The sequence below is a fragment of the Acomys minous genome, assembly GCF_964271855.1.
Source record: "Acomys minous genome assembly, chromosome: 12".
Lineage (NCBI taxonomy): Eukaryota > Metazoa > Chordata > Mammalia > Rodentia > Muridae > Acomys > Acomys minous.
In genome coordinates, this window is record NC_140493.1 from 16,507,271 (window position 1) to 16,526,708 (window position 19,438).

Below are 19,438 nucleotides of genomic sequence, written 5' to 3' on the forward strand. Positions count from 1 at the left end.
TGGGGCATTGGCTTCCTAGATTTTAGCCATACTGACCATGCAAATTCCAAGATGGCCTTTTAGAGGCCATACTGCAATAATTTTAGGGACATTATGAGTCCTTCCCAGGAATCAGGATATCACATCTGGACACACGGGTAACGACCCATTACTCTGATCCCTTTGTGAGACTTTCTCTGGAGTTGTTCGTGACCAGGTTCGGGAAAGTTAAATGGCTCGCTTTGCCTTCATTTTGCACCCACCTTCACCTATGATCAAGATGTCGCTATGTGGCCCTTGCTGTACGCCACAACTGTGAATCAGTGAGGGACCTCCGCACAGACGTGCCTGCAGAGCCGGGCCATGCCACTTCGAGAAGACACCCAGGGTGACGGCTCATCCTCAGGACTCTCCCTCATCTGCTGCCATCATAGCTGCATCCCGTGAGACAATCCAGCGAAGCACCCACTGGAGGTTTCGTTCCATCAACCCTGGTAGCCTGTGCACTCTGGCCTGGGCAGTCTGTGAAGCACCAGCCAAAAGCAGGCTCTCTCTGCAATTGAAGCACTTGGCACAGCTGGGCTTTGTGGGGGCCGGGGGAAGACAGAGGGCTTGTGAATTCTATACCACCCTGAACTTGAGGGTCACCAGTGGGATGGTGGGTGATGCCAGGTCGCCGTCTCCCACTCCCCACCGCCCAGGAACTTTGGTGCAAGGCCCTGTGTCTATTTCCAGGGTCCACATCCTTTCTCCCCTCTCTGTGGTTTGTGTTCCATGTACTTAGCAACAGCTTTGTCCTTGTCTGTCAGAAGGGTTTAATCCATGTCTTGGCTATTTGCTTTGTCTCCACAAGGAGGCTGTTGCTGCTCTTGCAGAAGCCCTGGGCTCATGACCAGTCTCCTGAAGAGCATTCCCGACCCCCAGGGGCTTCTCAGCCGCGCACTGCGTGGCCTGTGCTGTGCTCCCCACTGATGCGTCTGAGATGTGTGTAAAGAGTTTTTATGTGAAATTCAAGAATATGCATCTTAAAGTTGGCTTGCAAAGGGGGAAGGGCACTGACTGTTACAAGAGTACGGGGTTCCGTATTGGGGAAAGCATGCATCTCATGCAGGTCCCATTAGTCACTACAGAGTTCTGTGGGCTGCACCTGTTTCTAGGTGCTCTTGCATTGACTTATATTTAGAAGTGTACATGAAATTCTCCGTTTAGCATCCAGTCCCATCCAGACAAAAGAGCAGCTGTAAAAGTAGCTGTGCTTAAGGACCACGGTTTTGTTTTTGTTTTTTATGGTTTTTCTTTTTTCTTTCTTTTTTTTTTTTTTTTTTTTTTTTTTTGGTTTGTTTTGTTTGTTTGTTTTTGGAGACAGGGTTTCTCTGTGTAGACTTGGTTGTCCTGGACTTGCTTTGTAGACCAGGCTGGCCTTGAACACACATTGACCCTCCTGCCTCTGCCTCCTGAGTGCTGGGATTAAAGGTGCGTGCCACCACACCCGGCAAGGACCACGTTTTTAAAGGGTACTGTGCAGTGGTGCTATTTAATGATTGACAGTTGAGTTAAACAATGGATAGAAAGAATAAAAGCACCTAGCAATTTCCATCCAAGTCTGTTCCTGGATGGGCAGAGCCCAAAGATGTCAGACTAGCAGCTCTTTGAGTAGGTGGGCAGCCTTGGAGCAGCATCAGGGCAGAAGCTTGGCTGGCCACCTCACTGCCCACTTACCCCCCAGCATTCCAGAGGGGCGCAGGGCCCAAGGCAGCTGTGGGTGCCCCTGGATCTCAGGAACTGCACTCCGCCCCACCCCCACCCGCATCCCCACAGATTCAGGTCCTCATTGGCCTTGCTATATGATGCCCCTTCCCCCATCCGCCCCATACCACTGCCAGGTCTACAGGAGGAGTCCAGATAGAGGATGCTTTGTCGGTGCTTAGCGCAAGCCATGCTCACAATCTCAAGTCTTGACGCTGCCATGGAGCATCATGAGTGTCAGACACGTACGACGCATGACACTCATGCACAGGATGGGAGGGGCCCTGACATTCCCAAGCAGTGGACTGTGGTCCCCATGATGCTTTTTAGATGCAATACCCCAACCCCAGGCCTTAGGTATTTTAGGAGGAAAAACAAAAAACAAACAAACAAGCAAACAAAGGAATAAAGGCTAGACTGTGGCAACTTAGGATCCCCGTAGGGGTCCTGGTCCATGTTTTAACCCTTTTGTGGCCCACTGGTGCACAACTAGTCAGCAGTCACACGCAGTAACTTATTCTTGTGTATTGAAACTAAACAGTGTGAACAGGGAGCGGCTGGTTTCCCAAAGGATGCTTCAGCCCTCAGTACGGCCTCCTGGAGCCGGAAACACTGACAAGGACAGCCAAATATGCCTCCTGATCCTGCTGGCTTCAAGATTAGGAAGTGGCATATTTGATCTGATATGTTTGAGAAGACAAAAAAATAAATAAATAAATAAAGTTACTTTGAACAGATTTTGGTGCTTCCTCCCTCTTTTACAACGTGATGTTATTTTCAAAGCAGTTTTTTTTTTTAAGATGAAAACACAGATTAGTGAATCTGTGCTAAGAAACTTAATGTTCATCGAGCTCTCCCTGAGGAATCTACCCCTCCTCCACCCTCCTTGCGGGTTGCTCTGCTGCCATTGTAACACCTGAGCAGTCCCTTCCTGGGTAACCCTGGGATGGGTCTCCCATGGCATTATTATTTAGCTGCTATTGCCTGAAGGAAACGCACCAAGTGTTGCTTCGTGACTCCTTCTTTTACTGATACGGCTGTGCTTTGCATGACACAGCTGAGGGTGCCGGGTAGCACATGAGCGCCTGCGTCCATACAGCTAGCCACAGTGGCACATGTGTGTGTGTGTGTGGGGGGGGTGACTGAGTTGTCACAGTGAGGTGTGCTCTTGGGAGAGCTGAGCATCTGTGAAGTTCCTAGGGACTTTGTGCTGTGTTCAGTACCAATGCCAGTATGTGGGATAGATGCGTGTGTGTGTGTGTGGGGGGGGGGTGTATGCTCACTATGGATGACAAGAGGGAGAAATAAGAAGGATGGGTGGGGGATGGGTGAAGTAAATGCGTTTGGATAGGTAGATGGGCAGATGTAAGCATGGGCCAGTAGATACATGATGTGTGGGTGAATACACAGAACATGCAAGTGTCCAACCTCCTATGGCCACACTTCTGGGTACCCACTGGATATGGCCCCCCTTCCAAAGAGCTTTCGGCAGCTCACTGAAGGCTCATTTGGGGTAGGGGTGGGGCCAGGCACCATCAGTGTGCCTATCCAGGATTGCCTCTTCGGGTTTTCTGTTGTCCAACGTCAGCATCTGAACTAATGAAATCAGCATTGCTGAAGACCCTTCTGCTCAGGACCCCAGGCTGGCAGAGACCACTGCCTGGTCCAGTCTCCCCCTCACACACCCAGAGCCAGCCACTTCTCCTCTCCTGTCTTCTAGGACCATGGGACAACCTCCTGTTCCCAGCCTCCTTCATACCAGTGGTGGCAGTAAAACAATCAGCACCCACTCCCCGGGTCCCACTTCACCCCCAAGACTCCATTCTCCCAGGCAGTTTTATGCTGGGCATTAACTGCGCACTGGTGGCCATGAGGACTCTGGTGTGGCGCAGGCCTGGGGGCCCACACAGCTGCTCTACCAGCTGACATCTACACACTCTCCTAAGAACAGAGCCCCACCCGCCCTCCAGACTTAGCACAGAGCATTTTAGATTTATTAAATAAAAATTATAATTTATACAAGACTTTGTATCTAAACAAGGTTTTCTTTTTAAAAAAAAAAGTGACGGAGGATTTTTTTTCCCTATCAGTTCTTTATAGAATATGATCCTTTTGTAGAACAAAAGTTACACCGGTAACAATTATGTACAGATCCAAAACGGACTCAAGCTTCAGACGTACAAAAATTGAACATTCTAGGTCAGTGATTAGTCAGCAATTAAATACCTGCCCAGATCACACGATCCAGTACAAATTCCAGTGTCTCTGTAAGTATGCCTAGAGCCTGCAGAGGCCCCTGGCCCAACCCTGTCCCCCCTGGGCTCCACCCAAAGACCTGCTGGTGGCCAGCCGTGGAACTGAGGGCCACCACTCACCTCCCTGACCCCACTGCGTTGGCCCATGGTCAGCCTTCATCTCTCTTTCCCAGAGAAAGAGACTCAAACTAAACCACTTGTTCCATTTCAAAAGCCTGTTCAGCTCAAGGCCTCTGGGTGACACCCCGGTGGCACTCCGGTGGCAGCACTCACCAACCCAGGCACTGCCAGGGTCCGTAAGCATTAACCACCATGTGTGGGTATCAACCATGAAGCCATCCCCGGAGACAGGCTAGAGGCCATGCTGCCTCCCTTCTGGCATGTTGGGGTACTACCAGGTCCCCCCTTTATCTCACCTCATGTTCTTCAGAGCATGAGCATATTACAGGGGCCGAAGCCACAGCCCTGGGCGGAGGGTCCTGCCTCCGTGTTCAGACTCCTCCATCCATCCATGTACCCGGAGCCGTGTGGCCTTTGCTGAACATCTGGGGTGGTATGTGTGCTTCATCTGGCTGCCCGGCAAGCCCTTCCCAGCCCCAGTGCGTGGCCTGAAGCCCCTGGGAATGAGGTGTCATGAGCCCAAGCCACCAGGCCTCACCCACACCGGCAAATGAGGATTGGAGCGAAGGTAAAAATTACATTTGAAAAATGATACAAAAATAAGAAAGACAGATCGCTCTCTGTAAAAAATATAATCTTCTGTTTCTTCAAAAAAGCAATCTCAGTGACATTGGAAGGGCTCGGGACAAGCTGAAGGAACCAGAGTGATCCACCCGGAAAATGCGCAGGTGGGGTGGTGGTCGCCCCCTTCAGAGGCCCAGGCCTCCAAGGTCGCCTGCCCGTGAAGTTTCCACCTTTGCTGGGGCAGGAAGCATGGATAGGGTGAGGTCGGCTGGGCCTCGCTGGGCGTGCAGGAAGAGGGAATACTGTTAGCTATTAGAGGTACAGGGCAACCTTGGGCCCCCAACCTCTGGCCACAGTCATCTCCTGTGGCCCAGGGCCCTCCCACATCTCCCTGACAGCCCCTCAGGCCAGCTTCCTGAACCCGCCCCATTTCTCAGAGTGGCTGCAGCCTGGAGGCCAAACGCCAGCCAGACTACCACCAAGTCTCTCACTTAACAGCAGCCAGAGTGGAGAATGTCCCCAAAACCTTTCCCAAAGAGCAAAGTGTTAAAAAGGTGTGCTTTTGCCGACATGTCATTCTAGACCCTTGCCGGCTACCGACCACTGGCCTGGCCTCTTAGCTGGAGTGTTAAGTCAAGACGGACCTGGGCCCTATGAGTGGTAGCTCAGGCCCAGATACCAAAAATGGAGGGGGAGGAACCCCAAACACACCAAGCCCTGTGAGGCCCTACCTACAGCCTCGCAGTGCCCACAGTTAGATCGTGGAAGGAGGGTCTGAGGGCCGAGTGAGATGACTGGCCATTTCTCCATTGGAGAGGAACCTCCCCGCCATTTCTCTCTGTCTTTACCACTCTAGCCGGAAGGGGCTACAACCACTCCCAGCTATGGCTGTGGTGTAAAAAAAAAGCCTCTAGCCTCTGAAGAACAGGGGTCACAAGGTCAAGGGGCCTTTCAGGATGGCAGGTGCTGCGTCTGTACCCAGGCCCGGGATGCAGAGTGAGGAGCTGTGCTTAGCAGGGCCTGAGTGTCCTGTGTGCCATCCTTCAAACAGGATAAGCGGATCCTCTGGCCACCTGTGTCCACAGGCGTCCACAAAGGTGCTTCACGCGCTCGGCACAGGCCAGCCCGGCACCATTCCGTGTGAGCTGCGGCCCTTTGGGTCCGCAGAACCCAGGGCCAATATAACCCAGCCACAGTCCAGGAGAATTATTGCCGAAGATCACGAGGACAGCCCATCCGGTTCCTCCAGCCAACGGTTAGAAAGGATTCCAGCAAACACCTCAGAGTCGATACTAGCTGTCACCGCCAGAGGCCGCTCCAGACGTGATTTTCATGTACTGGCTGAAAATGGTCTCAAAGGCTTCGTCTCTGTGCACCATGGCACCGAACACCAGGGGCTGGAAGGGAAGAAAGGGAGAGTGTAGGGGTGGGGGAATGGGGCGGAGGGGATATGAGCACTTCATAGCCAGGCTGGGGCAGGAAGAGCCCCTGTCAGGCCATGGCAGCAGCACACAGGGCTGTAGATGACCTGGCAAATGACCAAATACTCCTCTCACCCAGCAGGCACCAGCCTGAGAAACCTAGCCCGTGGACCCAGCCTTTTCTCCTTGAACGCATGCAGGATCTGTTCTTTCTCCTTGGGCCTCCACCAACCTGTCTGCCCTGTAACTCTATGGTGCCCACCCAAGCCAAGCTTTCTGAACCTTGACTCCATGCAGCAGGTTCCTGTGCTGAGGGAGAAGGGGGTTTTCCCACTCCAAGCTCAAACCACATCCCAGGGAGGCTCACTCAGGTCCCCTGGCAGCAGCAGGGGGTGGGGGATGGGGTGGGCCAGGGGTGTGTGTGTGTGCGCATGTGTGTGTGTGATCTGCCAGGCACTTACTTTCTGGGTTGATGGCGTCGATACAGCAATCCCCATGCCTGAGCCAGGGAGGACGGACAAGACTTTGTACTGAAAGGAAACAACACAACCATTTCCACCAGCTTCTCCCACGTACAGGGGTGAAGCCAGCACCCCATCCCCTGTGCCCAGGGCATGGTCCCTGTCTGCCAGACACACAGACACCAAGACACGTAGAGAGGCCTAGGACATCCCAGCCACAAGAGGTAAAGGGTTGTGTCTTCTAGTTTTGTGGCTGTCCCTTCCACCCCACCCCTTCCCGGTGGCTGGTAGTCTGAGAGGCCACCAGTCAGCAATGGCTGATCCGCAAGGGTAGGCTTGGATGATCCTGGCGCTGACTGTGTGCCTTCCTGTTACCTGACTGTGGACCTAGAGGAGTGACCACATAGCCATGGCCTGAACCAAGACAACAGAAGACCCTGTCTGGTACCGGGACTATTCTGGACTAGGCTGCCAGCCAGGACCCAGGCTACTCAGTTGGAGAAGCTGCTTGGCTTTCCTCTGTTCCAGGGAACAACACCCCCCAATAACCCCCTCCAGACATACAAAGCCCTGGGTTTGATCCCCAACAGCATAAAACAAAACACCCACCACCACCACCACCACCACCACCACCAAAAATCTGAGTTCAAGGTTAGCCTGGACTACATGAGATCTGAAGTCAGGCAGGCCTCACCATGGCCCTTTTCTGCATGGATAATAGTTACTACGCCAGGTGCCAACTCCCAGGGATGTGGGAGAAGTGAGACTGCACTGTGGCCCAAGGCATACAAGTATCTCAGGAGGAGGCTGACAGGGCTCTGCACAGAGCAGAGACACTGGTGGCGGCGGCACCTGGACAGGTCTCTAGCTAACACGTATCATATCTGAAAACTCCCCTGACTCGCCAGGCCATAAGCGTGGTAGGATGGGTGGGCACCCACCTTCTGGATGTCTGTGATGTCCATCAGCTTGATCACTTTGTTCCTCTTTGATGACCCAGACTTGGAGCTTTCGAAGCACAGGTAACTAGACAGGGAGAAAAATGCAGAAGCAGGAGATAGCAGCGGGGCCAGAGGGGCTCCTGCTAAGCAGAGTGCCCTTCTGGACTGCCTCCATATCCCCGTGGGATGGTCAGTGACCCACCACAGTCAGCACCTGGAAGGAACTGACCACGCTGCTCTGTGCTACATCTAGGCCTTTCTCTCCCAGAAGACTGCCAGCAGGAGGTGCAAGGAGGTGTCCTGAGGCCCCGCCAGCCTCTCCTGGGCCGACTTCTTTGGCAGGGTAAGCCAGAAGGGACTTGGGGCTATGACTACTGCTGCAGGTATGGGAGACACGAGGGTAAAGGGCCCCTTGAGGATGACTGTCTACCCTACCCCTGTCATGGCCCTCAAAAAGCATGGGGGTGCTGAGATACAGCAAGGGCAGGTGCTGCATAGTCCTACATAGTGGAGAAAGGCCAAAGCTAGCTTTATCCTAGCCTCAGACAGCAAGGAGTCATACGCTGGACCCTCAAAGGGCACTATGAAGTCTACTTTCCTGAAAGATCTGAATAGCCTTGACCTACACATGAGCACCCCAGATGAGCGAACCCATCAGCCAAGGGGAGGGTGGGGCTGGCTCAGGAATGGAGTCCTGAAGGGTAGCCGCTGGGCAGGATGAGGAACAGAGGTTGGGCTGTGGCCCTACAAAACCTGTTTGCTGGACCTGGGCGTGTGTCTGGGACCTGGGGAGGGCCCTCTCCTCCCACTCCTTCTCCAGCGGTCATGCTTGGACCTGGGGCATCACTCACTTCTCTGTCACATACAGAACTCCGTTCCTGATGTAGTCCGTGGGCATCTTCCGGTCTCGGTTTATGAGGCAGCAACGCCAACCGTTCTCACACACTGATGGAGAAAATGGACCTGGAATGTTCTTCCTCTGGAAATCCCTGGGCCTTGACCTGTGCTGGTGCCTGTCAGCGCTGACTTGTTGGAAGATGTAACCACACCCCCTTGTGGGACCATGAGAAAGAGTCCAAGGGTGGGCTGATGGGGGCACCATGCTCATGCAGCACAGGACAGGCCTGGGTTCATGGGGAGGTGGGGGGACTGTCAGGAGTGAGGTCACCTAGCGTCTGGGGGAAGGGCTTTCTTCTCACAGTAACCAAATCAAACTGCAGTCCTCACTGGCTTAGGCAGCTTTCCACAGGCCAGGCCTACAGCGCAGGAGACTGTGGAGAAAGTGGGCCAAGCCCTAGACTCTGGATCTCAGGCACTTACTGAACATTTCTCTTGAAGGCTGTCTGGACACCCAAGTCTGAAGGTGTCTGTGACAGGTTGTACACTCAAACCAAAGTGTCAGGACATGCCCGGGCTAGGGAACCTGCTTCAGGCTTCTTCAGCTTGCACCTGGGTGCTAATGCTATGGGAGTCCCCCAGCAGGGGGCAGGGCTGAGCCCCACTCTCCTGGGGATTTCCACTTGGATCTATGCTTGGACAACCCCCAACACCTCACTCCCATGTCACCTCTCTTGGGAAGTAAGGCCTGGGCCTTTCCCTCACAGGTGTCCTCAGCCTGTCCTAGAGGTCGCGGGTCATGCTCCTGCATGGCCTCAGACCCAGCCCCAGTCTTCTATCTCCTCCGTGACTGGCTGGGTCAGGGACTCAGGACGCGCTTACCTGCTAGCGGGCGCTCGTTTTCAGTCAGGTTAAAGATCTCATGGAAATTTCCCTTCTTGGTGCTGTGAAAGCGCCCAGCATCTTCATCCTTATTCAGGCCAGCTGGAGCACTGGAGACGTAGCTCCGTGACGAGGCTGTCTGCAGCTGCCAACGGCACACAGCTCTGGTCAGGCTCTGAGGAGAGGCAGCTGAACCCGTAGCTGATATGACAACACAATGGCCTCTCTGCCTATACCAGCTACAGACTGACTGACAGGCTCTATCCCTTCCGGAAAACGTGGGATGTAGCTCCCACAGGCCCGTTCCAGTGCTGGCCTTGCGTTGGATGAATTCCATTTGCTACGTGGGCTTAGATGAGGGACATTTTCCTCTAGAGATGCCTATAGTCTTCCCCAGCCCACAGTGCTGGACCTAAGCCTGGGCCTCAGCACGCAAAAGGCAAGGACACAGCTGCCCAGGATGGGTTCTGCACTAAGGCAATTAAAATCAGCATTTCAGAAGTCAACTGGCCACACAACTCTAGAAAAATCAGTCACAACACAGCAATGTCATAGCATCAGCTCACAGCAGGCCCCAAGGGGGCTTCCACACGGACACGGTACCTTGTCATGCCCTGAAAGCTGGCCAGAAAAAAAGACAACAGGCACACATGTGACCGTCACAAAAGAAAAAAAAAACGGGGGTACACGTGATATGAAGTTGTAAGCACAAAGAACTGAGCATGACTCAGCACCAGACACATAGGGCCTGAGGGACACAGGGGACAAAATGGTGGAGGGAGGCTTCACCAGGATGGGGGGGTGGGGGGGAGGCTCCATCAGATGTACCAGTCCTGTCCTAGGTAAAGGTATGTGGTCTTGAGCCCTAGAAAGTCCCTGTTCTGGCCACTCCAGAGTTAAAAAGGACCCTCAAGTTGTTCCAAAAGATCAAGCTGTGTCCTGGGGTGACCTCTACCTGTTGGAAAAGAGCCTGCAGTGCTCCTCCAGGGCCTGGCTGCTCTGGCCAAGGCTGATCTCAGGTTTCCAACAATTTTCGCTGTCCTGGACCCCAGAGTGTGACCTTCCCAAGCCAACTCAGTGCTTTACTCACACAAAAAGCAGAGGGTCACTGGGGCACCCCCCTCCTGAGAGAGCACTCATATGGGGATCCTAATGAAACTTCTCACACACTCCTGGTGAGTGCTGCTGGGCCTGAGCACACCACCCACCTAAGACCCTGAGGAGACCACGCTGGCCCACTCCTCCCAGAGCTGGTTGCCCCTGACATATAAAGTGGGTCGTGACAGGGGAAAACCTCACGGTGTTTTCCACCGTCTATCTCAAAGGCTGCTAAGATCTGGAAAACATCAGGCTCCGTGTGAGCATATGTAAAACCAGAGGTCAGGGTCCATCAGCTTCATGGTTCTGCTTGCACCCTTCCTCAGGGTGGTGGGGGCTGAGAGACTCACCCTGCGTGACACGGTGGCACCAGCACGCTCCTTGAGCTGGGGGTCAGTGGGGAGGCTCCTCCAGATGATATAGGGTGTGTCGTACTTGGCTCGAAGCCTCGGGCAGCGTTTGAAGATGAAGTCAATTAAGAAAAACTTGATGCCAGCATAAAGGCCTGAGGGGAAAGCCGGGATAAGTCCATGCGGACAAAGGGCGGGTACCCTAGTCCATTCCCCGAACTTGTGTGTCACTTCCGGGAACCATTTCACCGGGCAGCGGTGCTTTTCCTTACCGACAGCAAGCCCCACGAGGCGGTAGGGGAAGAAGCAAGAAGCCAGGAAGGCAGCCCACAGAGCGATGTACAGCTTCTGCGTGATCTCGGGTTGCACCCACATGAACAAGCTGGAAGGAAGACGGAGGTCAGGTGGGGTGGCGCACACCACCCTCGCTGCGGGGACAGCCACTTACTTCTTGATCTTTTCCAGAATGTCGGCCATCTTGCCAAAGAGATTCTGTGTGAAGAAGAAACTGCAGTTGACCACAAGCTCCAGTGCCTGTCAGTCACACAGACACACACAGACACACACACAGACACACACAGACACACAGACACACACACACACAGACACACACACACACACACACACACACACACACACACACACACACACACACACGAGACACCAGGGGAAATACACAGCCCAGAGCCCTGTGGTCCTGCCCCGCCATTCCCAGGTCTGAGGTTCTTGGGTCTAAAGCTAAGGTCACTGAAAGTAATGAAGAGGGTGGATGAAGCCAAGCCCTGATTTCTAGGGGTGCTCAGCCCTGACTTCTAGGGGTGCTCAGCCTTGGTGGTGAAGGGTTCTGTCTAAATAAGGCCGGAGATTCATCAGGAAGCCATGTTCCCCCCCCAGCCCCCACCCCGCCACCTCAGCAGAGTGAGAATGAGCGACCAGAAGAGGCATGGAACTGCAGGTCATGTGACTTTTGGACCAGGGTAATGGGAAAGCTCGGAGGTGGCACCTGTGCTTTCTGGGCGACGTCCAGCACCAGCTGGAACTTCTCAGACACGGTCAGATCTTCCTTGGCGGGTTCCTTCAGTCAAAGGGGAGAGAGAATTTTCCACTGAAATTTAACAGTTCAGAACAATTACTGACAAAACAGCACGAAGGCTCCCAGCCCCAGGGATCTGTGGGTCACTGCTGTTTCAATACAGCCAGAGGCCTGGGTGCAAAGACATCTGTTGGGCTAAGTGTGGAATCGCCCCTTATGCTTGCTGCCCTGCTCTCATGGAGAGGGGGAGGCAGGCTGTGGGGCCCCGCCGGGGAGCAGACACAGTGGCAGACAAAGGCCCTGACTCACTTTCCCAGCTCTCTCCAGTGCTATGTCCTCTCAGCTTGGCCCCCACTTGCTCCATGACAGGCAAAGTAACTGGGGCCCAGGCCCGCTGAAGTTCACATGACTCTTGATTGCTCCAGTAAGAATCTCCTAAGGGTGCCCACCCCTCCAGTCCCAGGATTGGGCAAGACATTGGCTTGCCTTCTTGGAGACTGCCCCATTCCCAGTACAGAACATCAGATGTGCCCACAAGCATTGTGGCCTGCCTCTGTCTCACAGGCCCACCAGTCCCTCTAAGACTCCAGAGGAGCGGTTCTCAGCCTATGCGTTGTGACCCCTTTGGGAGGTTAAATGACCCTTTTTCGGGGGTCGCATATCAGAAGTTCTGCATATCACATATTTATAATACAATTCATAACAGTAGCCAAATTACAGTCATGAAGTAGCAACAAAATAATTTTATAGTGGGGGGGGTCACCACAGTATGAGGGACTGTATTAAAGCGTCACAGCATTAGGGAGGTTGAAAGCCACACTGCTCTCCAGGGACTCTTAGAGTCTAGAGCAAAGCTCTGTCAATAATCTCAGATGTGAGGGGCCATGTGGCCTCTGTCACAGCTACGCCCCTATAGTATAAAAATATCCACAGCTGTGTTAACAAGGAGATGCGACTAAGTGTTAATAAACCTTATTTACAAGCCAGGCAGGGGCCAGGCAGAGGTTCTGGCATCCAGGATGGAGACATGGCCACTCATCTGGCAGCCTGTTCGCCTCCCCACTCAACAAGTTCTATGAGGGCTACTGTAGCTCCCTTACTGCCCCTACATCAAGCTAGGGTAGAAAAGGTCAGCCAGGACAGATGGACAGGGAAATCTGCTTCTAGGTAGTGAAGCTTGACCCAATTGAGCTGGGTAGCCTCCTGGAGTTCAGGCTGGCATGGCTGGCCTCCTCTAAAGATTTCCTACCAGGGCATGATGCTCATCTGGACCACCCGTCCCATGATGTGGTCCCAGGCTATGAGTCCTGACTGATTAAGAGAGAGGGACAATTTGGCCCCAGGACTCACCACAGCTTCAGACACTTCTGGCACAATGCTCCACTGTATCCGCCAGCCCCTGGAAAAATGGAAGCCACCACAACCATGAAAACAAAGTCACCCGTGGGGGGGGGGGGGAGGAGACAACATTGAGCTACCAGCTGAGGTACCAGCTAGAGTGGGGGCCTTCTGTTGCTCAGAGCTGGCCACATAGAAGACACTCCTGGAGCTGGGATGCTCGCTGGAGACCTTACTGGCTACCCACACTGGTTTCTCCTCTGCTAGGGCACATGCATTAGCAGTCATCGTGAGCAGGGAGAAGCCTAACACTGTGACTGGCTAAATGAGCCACAGTGCCTGTTTGACCTTATCAGGCCCCCTGCATGGTGGTGTTAATAAAGTTTTATTGACATCAGCAATGTCTCTTAGTGGATGGGTGGTGATTAGGGGCTGGGCTAATAGAGACTTATGCCTCCTTCGAAGGCATTTCAGTGTTTCCTACAAAAATCATTTTCATGTGAATTTCTGAGGCAGGCACAGAAGGGGATGGAGAAGACCGCTATGTGGACTTGTAATATTTTGAGGGGCTGAGAGGGGATCTGGAGTCAGGGGCTCTCCCACAAGCCAAGGCAAAAAGCTAAAGTTCACTCCTAGGAGCAACCACAGGCAAAGCTCACCCCCGGAGTGTAGACAAGGGTTCACCCCAGATGTAGCTTTGCCAAAAAGGAATGCTCAGTGAGGACACAGAGTAGCGGAGGAAAGGGCCTCAGCCTTCGTGGAGTGAAGTGCCCACTCGCCATGCAGATGTGTGTGCGCGTGCTGCTGACACCAAATTTCAACCTCGACTGCTCAGTGCTTCCCTCTTACAACCAACAACCACCAGGCCATTTGTGAGGGTGCAGAACTCTGCAGTTTCACCCACCCACCCTAGGGTTGGCGAGGACTTCCTGCCAAACACACGGCACCTCAGGGTGGGGACTGGGGTTGTACTGCCGCTAAGCCACCCAGCACCTGCTCCCTAAAGTCTCCAGACACTCTCAGAGGACCACCCACAAACATGAGTATGTGACGTAGCTTGTGTTACAGCGGTACGGGAAGCAGGCCACACAGAGCGGCCACGTGCCACGTGGCCACGCAAGAGCTCAGCTCACCTACCTGGCGATGAGGTAATTGAGGGACAACCTCAAAATTGCTAGGAACAGGAACATGGGGATGGCCCAGCCATGCCATACAGCATTCATGTACACCTGAGGGTGAGAATGTGAAGGACACCGTTAGGGACATGCCAGGAGGTGAGGGACATGGTCAGGCAGGCCAAGCAGAGTGCTCTGCTCTGGTACAAGCTGTGTCCTGCCTGCTTTCTCCCAGAAATAAGTCAACCCTCCATCAGCGAGACCAGTCCTAGATCTGCAGATGTCTAGGGAACAAGGGCACGTGGGATGGGGCAGTCAGGAAGGCTGCTTCCAGCTTAAGGTAGAGGTCTATTCAGGCACGCAGTGGACAGGGAGGCTGTCCTGTGTGAGTTAAGGGGATCAGAAGAGGAGGGTGGGGGCCCCATGAAAAGGTCATGCTTGTCCCCAGTGTGACTCCCATGTCTGGGTTCTTCCTCCCTCGCCCCCGCCCACTGATGAGGAGGCTCATCATTGCTGAGGTAATGGGTGAGCTGCCACAGAGACCCACATGGAGCTGGAGGCTCTGAGTGGACAGGCAGAAGGTGGGCCCAAACAAAAGAGTCTGTTTCTTAGGGAGATACTCCATGGACCTCAGATGGTGGAGAACCCTCTCTCATGGTCTCAGCTGTGAGTGTGCAAAGTACGCGCCTCCCTAGTGGGCAGCGAATCCCCGAGAAGGCACCAGAGGACATAGCCAGGGTTCTGGTTCTCTTGGGACCCTCCAAGGGTAAGACTAATTGGGCAACGCCTACTGACGGGCCTCCTCAGAAGGAGGGCAGTATCTGTGAATACTCTGGAAGGTGCCCAGGCCTGTGGCCTCCTCCTAGCCCGGAGGTCCTGGCAGGGGATGGGTTGCCCACAGCCTGCTGACATCATGAATTTGTCAGGAGCCTCCCTGGGTCCATGTGGCCAAGCCTAAGGTTACAACCGAACAGTGAGCCAAGAGGCTTTTCCCAAGGATGCTGCTATGAGGTACGTGTCATGCAGAGACAGCTGTCATTAGGTCCCCAAGGGCCTGTGGTCTAATACTGTGACCGCTACACACACCCATACTGCGGATGGAGAAGCTGAGGCTGAGCACATCCAGAGCCCAAGGAAGGGTTGCCTGGGGGCTACCCTCTGGGGGCCCCACAGAGAAGACTGGTCTGGGTACCCTGCTGTGAGAACACTCACGGTGAAGGCGATGGCAGAGGTGTAGATGGAGTACCAGTCAGATAAGGCAGACAGGTTCTTCACAAAGTTAGTGACGGGCTTGGCACCACGCTCTGGGGACAGAACAGATTGCAACGGTCAGCACAGCACTGGCCTTCCCCTTAGCACTCGAGCAAGGTCACACGCCTCTCCTCAGCCAAGCAGTGTCCCTCCTGACCACTGAACACAGGCCCCTATAGGGAGATGCTACTGGCCCCTAGCAGAGGCCCACAAGTAGCAGGAGATAGGGAAAAAAGAGACAATAAGGATAGCTCTGTGGGACCTGAGGAGTATCAGAGAAGTAAGCCATAGTCTATCCTAAATCAGTGGTTCTCAACCTGTGGGTCGGAACCCCTTTGGGGGGGGTGTGGAGTCAAATGACCCTTTCACGTAGGTTGGAAGGGGTCGCCCAAGACCATCAGAAAACACAGACATTTACATTATGTTTTTTAACAGTAGCAACATTCCAGTTATGAAGTAGCAACAAAAATAACTCTATGGTCAGGGGACCACTACAACAAGAGGGACAGTATCCAAGGGTCTCAGCAGCAGAAAGGTTGAGAACCGCTGCCCTAAAGACTGAGGTGACCAGTGCACACTCAACGCTCTCCACATGGCCCCTGACTGTGGTATGTCTCGGGCGCTCATCCACCACAAGCTTTTTTTTTTTTTTTTTTTTTTTTTTTTTTGTCCTGGAGAGGACAGGGGAGGAGTTGCCCTTCAATGTTTTTCTGCAGAGTTCTACTCAGCTCACCAGCACAGAGGCTGCCCTCCCGACCCCCTCTCCCACACCAAGCCCCGTAGCACTTACTCAGTCGTCTCATGTTTTCGGTTAACCTGAGAGAGGGAAAGAGGTAAGAATCAATGTGAAGTCAACAGAAAGCTCAGCCTGTCACTCTGTGCAAGCGTCATTATTAGTGTGCGGGCAGCAAGGGGGAAGTCTTAAGTGCCTGGGACAGTAAGGTGTCTGGAGACACACTCACAATGACACAGGACACAACACCGAGTGCCCTTGTTGCTGAGCCCTAAGTTATGGAGGTGGGGTGACTCCACTTTAGACTGACCCTCCCATCCTCCTCAAGAGGAGGCACCCTGATAGTCTGACTCTTTAGAGCCAGGTCCATGAACCGTCAAGTGGACACTGGGCATACATAACCATCACGTGACTTTTGTCACAAAACGCAATGTGGATGTGATATGACTCCTCTTTCCCACACGCTCCTCCAAGGAGGTGCCCCAGAAACACAGGCGCAAAGGGGTCTCTAGGAACTTGTAGCAGTCACTTGTACAGGTCATCAATACTGACCATGCCACCAAAGCTTAGGACAGGGCTCCAGTCTTAGCACACAGCTCCTTGGGCTTGATGAGGCTCCCCTACCTGCGGGCGCTGAGGGGCTCCTCCGTTTCTACCGTGTTCTCCTCCGGCTGGAAGCGGAAGTCCTCCACATACTCCCCAAACCTCTCATAGAACCACTTTTGCACACGGGAGGACAACCCTTGGCTGCGGCGGTCTGTGGGAAAGGGTAGAGATCAGGGAGGGGCCCTGCCGGGTCCACGAAGCCCTTCTGGGTTGGACCGGGGATGTAGGGCAGGGATGGGGCCTCACAGAAAAATGCCACTCTTTGGAGAAAATGTTTAGGGGAGTGAAGGTTTCACTACGGAGCAAGATGTGAATAGGGCCCAGCCAGAGGCTCAGCTCCCTGAAAACACTAGGTGCAAACCAATACACACAGGTCAAAGCCACCCCAGCCACACAGACCCTCAAAGGCATGTCTCCATCCTCATACTTAACCCCAACAATCTACAGACATGAATTTTCCAGAAGCCTTGGGTTTATGCCCAGGCCATGTCAGACCATGGTGGCAGTCTGTATCACCATCCCTGTTGACCTCTGGTTTGTCTTGGAAGTGGCTGAGGGGGTTCGCCACTCCAGGGTAAAGGGTCCAGAGACCAAGCTGCTGGCTGGGGTGAGATCATAGTGATTGGCTGTGTCCCTCATTACGGACAGCTAGGACAACAGATGGCAACCCAAGTGAGAGAATGCCAGGGCAGAAAGCTGCCAGAGCCCAGCAGTGCCCCAAGAATCCACCGTAAAGAAAACAAAATGTAGCTCTGCCTGTAGGGGGCGCTGCCCCACCATAATTTAGAACAGTGAGAATGGCAGGCACTTGGTCACCAGACACCTGTGGGGCCATAAATATAGATGTTATGTGTCAATTAAAACTTAAAGAAAATACACCAGGTATGTTGTGGACCCATGGCAAGTGGACAACAGTCAACATAAAACACAAGGTCATGCGGCCTGGACAGAAGTTGAAGGACATAGGTCAACGTGGGTGAAGGGGTAGGGGGAAAGGTGGGTGGGCGAAGGTGTGTGCCTCCTGGGGCTACCCAGACAGCCCTGCAGGCTTATCTGGCTCTATTACCGTGCACCAAAGTTTTCAGGTGGATGTGGGCAGGCAACGAAGCTTGTCTGGGAGCCAAAGGCAGTCTAAAGGCCAGGCAAAAGACTAGCCAGCCTGAGCTTCTGTTTTTGTTGTTGTGTTTGTTTGTTTGTTTGTTTGTTTGTTTTTCAAGACAGGGTTTCTCTATGTAGCCCTGGCTGTCCTGAACTTGCTTTGTAGACCAGGCCGGCCTTGAACTCACAGAGGTCTGCCTGCCTCCCTGAGTGCTGGGATTCCCGGCGTGTGCCACTGCACTTGGCTTCTGTTGGATTATTTATGGACTCCAGACTCACAAAAGTTCACTTACCAAGAAATAATCTTCCTTTTATTCAGTCATTTAAATATGTAAAAAGCTATTTAAAAATATAAACCCAGGCTGGGCATGGTACAGAACATCTACAGTCCCAGCACTGGGGTGGGGCACTGGGGTGGGGAAGGGGGCGGGGCACTGGGGTGGGGAAGGGGGAGGGCCACTAGGGTGGGGAAGGGGCAGGGCATTGGGGATGGGGAAAGGGGGCGGGGCTGATGTAGGACAATCAGCCCGGGCTACATAGAGAGACCTTGTATCATGAAAGCAAAAACAAAGCAAAGCAAAGCGAAACAAAACCCACCACCAACAGCAAGAACAGGCAGGGTCTGTGGGTTGTGGAGTCTGGATCCAGGGAACACGACAGTCTGCCTGAAGTCCATCCACTCAGCGAGAGCCTGTGGCCTCCTCTAGGCTTCCTAACCCAGGAAGTTTTCTGCCACACTCCTCAGAACTAGCTTCTAGGAATGGAAAGGCCTGAGGTGCTTCGTCCCTGAGGCCCAGGGATGAGCTGAGGCAGGCACATCTGATGGCTAGCTTCCTTCATTTATCTAGGATGTGGCAGAGCCAAGGTGTGGTCCCTTTGCTCTACCACACCTTCACTGTCTTGGAGGGTGACCAGGAGCCAAAGTGTGGAGAAGGTATACAGCGCCACACAGCCCCACATAGCCCACCACATCTGGAGACCGTGGCAATCAGGATTAGGTAGGCTTGAGGGTGCTGGAGAGATGGCTCAGGAGCTAAGAGCACCAGCTAATCTTCCAGAGGACCCATGTTCAGTTCCCAGCACCCACACAGAAGCTCACAATCATCTGTAACTCCAGTTCCAAGAGATTCGGTGCCTTCTTCTAGCCTTTGTGGGTACCACACTCACATGGTACACACACACACACACATACACACACACACACACACACACACACACACACACACACACACACATGAAGGCAAAACACTCATCCACATAAAATAAAAATAAATCTTTTAAAATTGTTTTATGTGTGTAAGGGTGTTAGATCCCTTGGAACTGGAGCTACAGACAGTTGTGAGCTGCCATGTGGGTGCTGGGAATTGAACCCAGGTCCTTCGGAAGAGCAGACAGTGCTCTTAACAACTGAGTCATCTCTCCAGCCCCAATATATCTTTTTTTTAAAAAATTAGGTCTGACTTTGACAAGAGGACAAGGGATCCCCAGTCCCATGAGGGACCAAGGAGCGGAGGAGATTCCACACTTCTCAACCCACGCTGTCACCAAGCACTAAGGGTCTCGAAGTCTCCTGTGCTGCTCCTGACTTTGTAATCAATAATCACAAGCTA

General features: G+C 53.3%; 1 protein-coding gene across 5 annotated transcripts in view; it reads right to left on the minus strand.

Moving 5' to 3' along the window:
- Window positions 1-1,319: 1,319 nt before the first annotated feature.
- GRAMD4 (GRAM domain containing 4) overlaps window positions 1,320-19,438 on the minus strand; it is an 83,556-nt gene continuing 65,437 nt past the window's right edge. For all 5 annotated transcript variants that reach the window (XM_084750846.1, XM_084750845.1, XM_084750844.1 and 2 more), the window contains exons 6-19: window positions 16,749-16,881; window positions 16,182-16,207; window positions 15,353-15,444; window positions 14,163-14,254; window positions 13,038-13,086; window positions 11,658-11,729; window positions 11,103-11,146; window positions 10,927-11,036; window positions 10,655-10,809; window positions 9,207-9,351; window positions 8,339-8,432; window positions 7,488-7,572; window positions 6,547-6,615; window positions 1,320-6,061 (exon numbers count right to left, since the gene is read on the minus strand). In XM_084750846.1, the coding sequence (XP_084606972.1) occupies window positions 5,957-6,061; window positions 6,547-6,615; window positions 7,488-7,572; window positions 8,339-8,432; window positions 9,207-9,351; window positions 10,655-10,809; window positions 10,927-11,036; window positions 11,103-11,146; window positions 11,658-11,729; window positions 13,038-13,086; window positions 14,163-14,254; window positions 15,353-15,444; window positions 16,182-16,207; window positions 16,749-16,881 (1,271 nt within the window). In that variant the 3' untranslated portion in view covers window positions 1,320-5,956. The remainder of the gene's footprint in view (window positions 6,062-6,546; window positions 6,616-7,487; window positions 7,573-8,338; window positions 8,433-9,206; window positions 9,352-10,654; window positions 10,810-10,926; window positions 11,037-11,102; window positions 11,147-11,657; window positions 11,730-13,037; window positions 13,087-14,162; window positions 14,255-15,352; window positions 15,445-16,181; window positions 16,208-16,748; window positions 16,882-19,438) is intronic.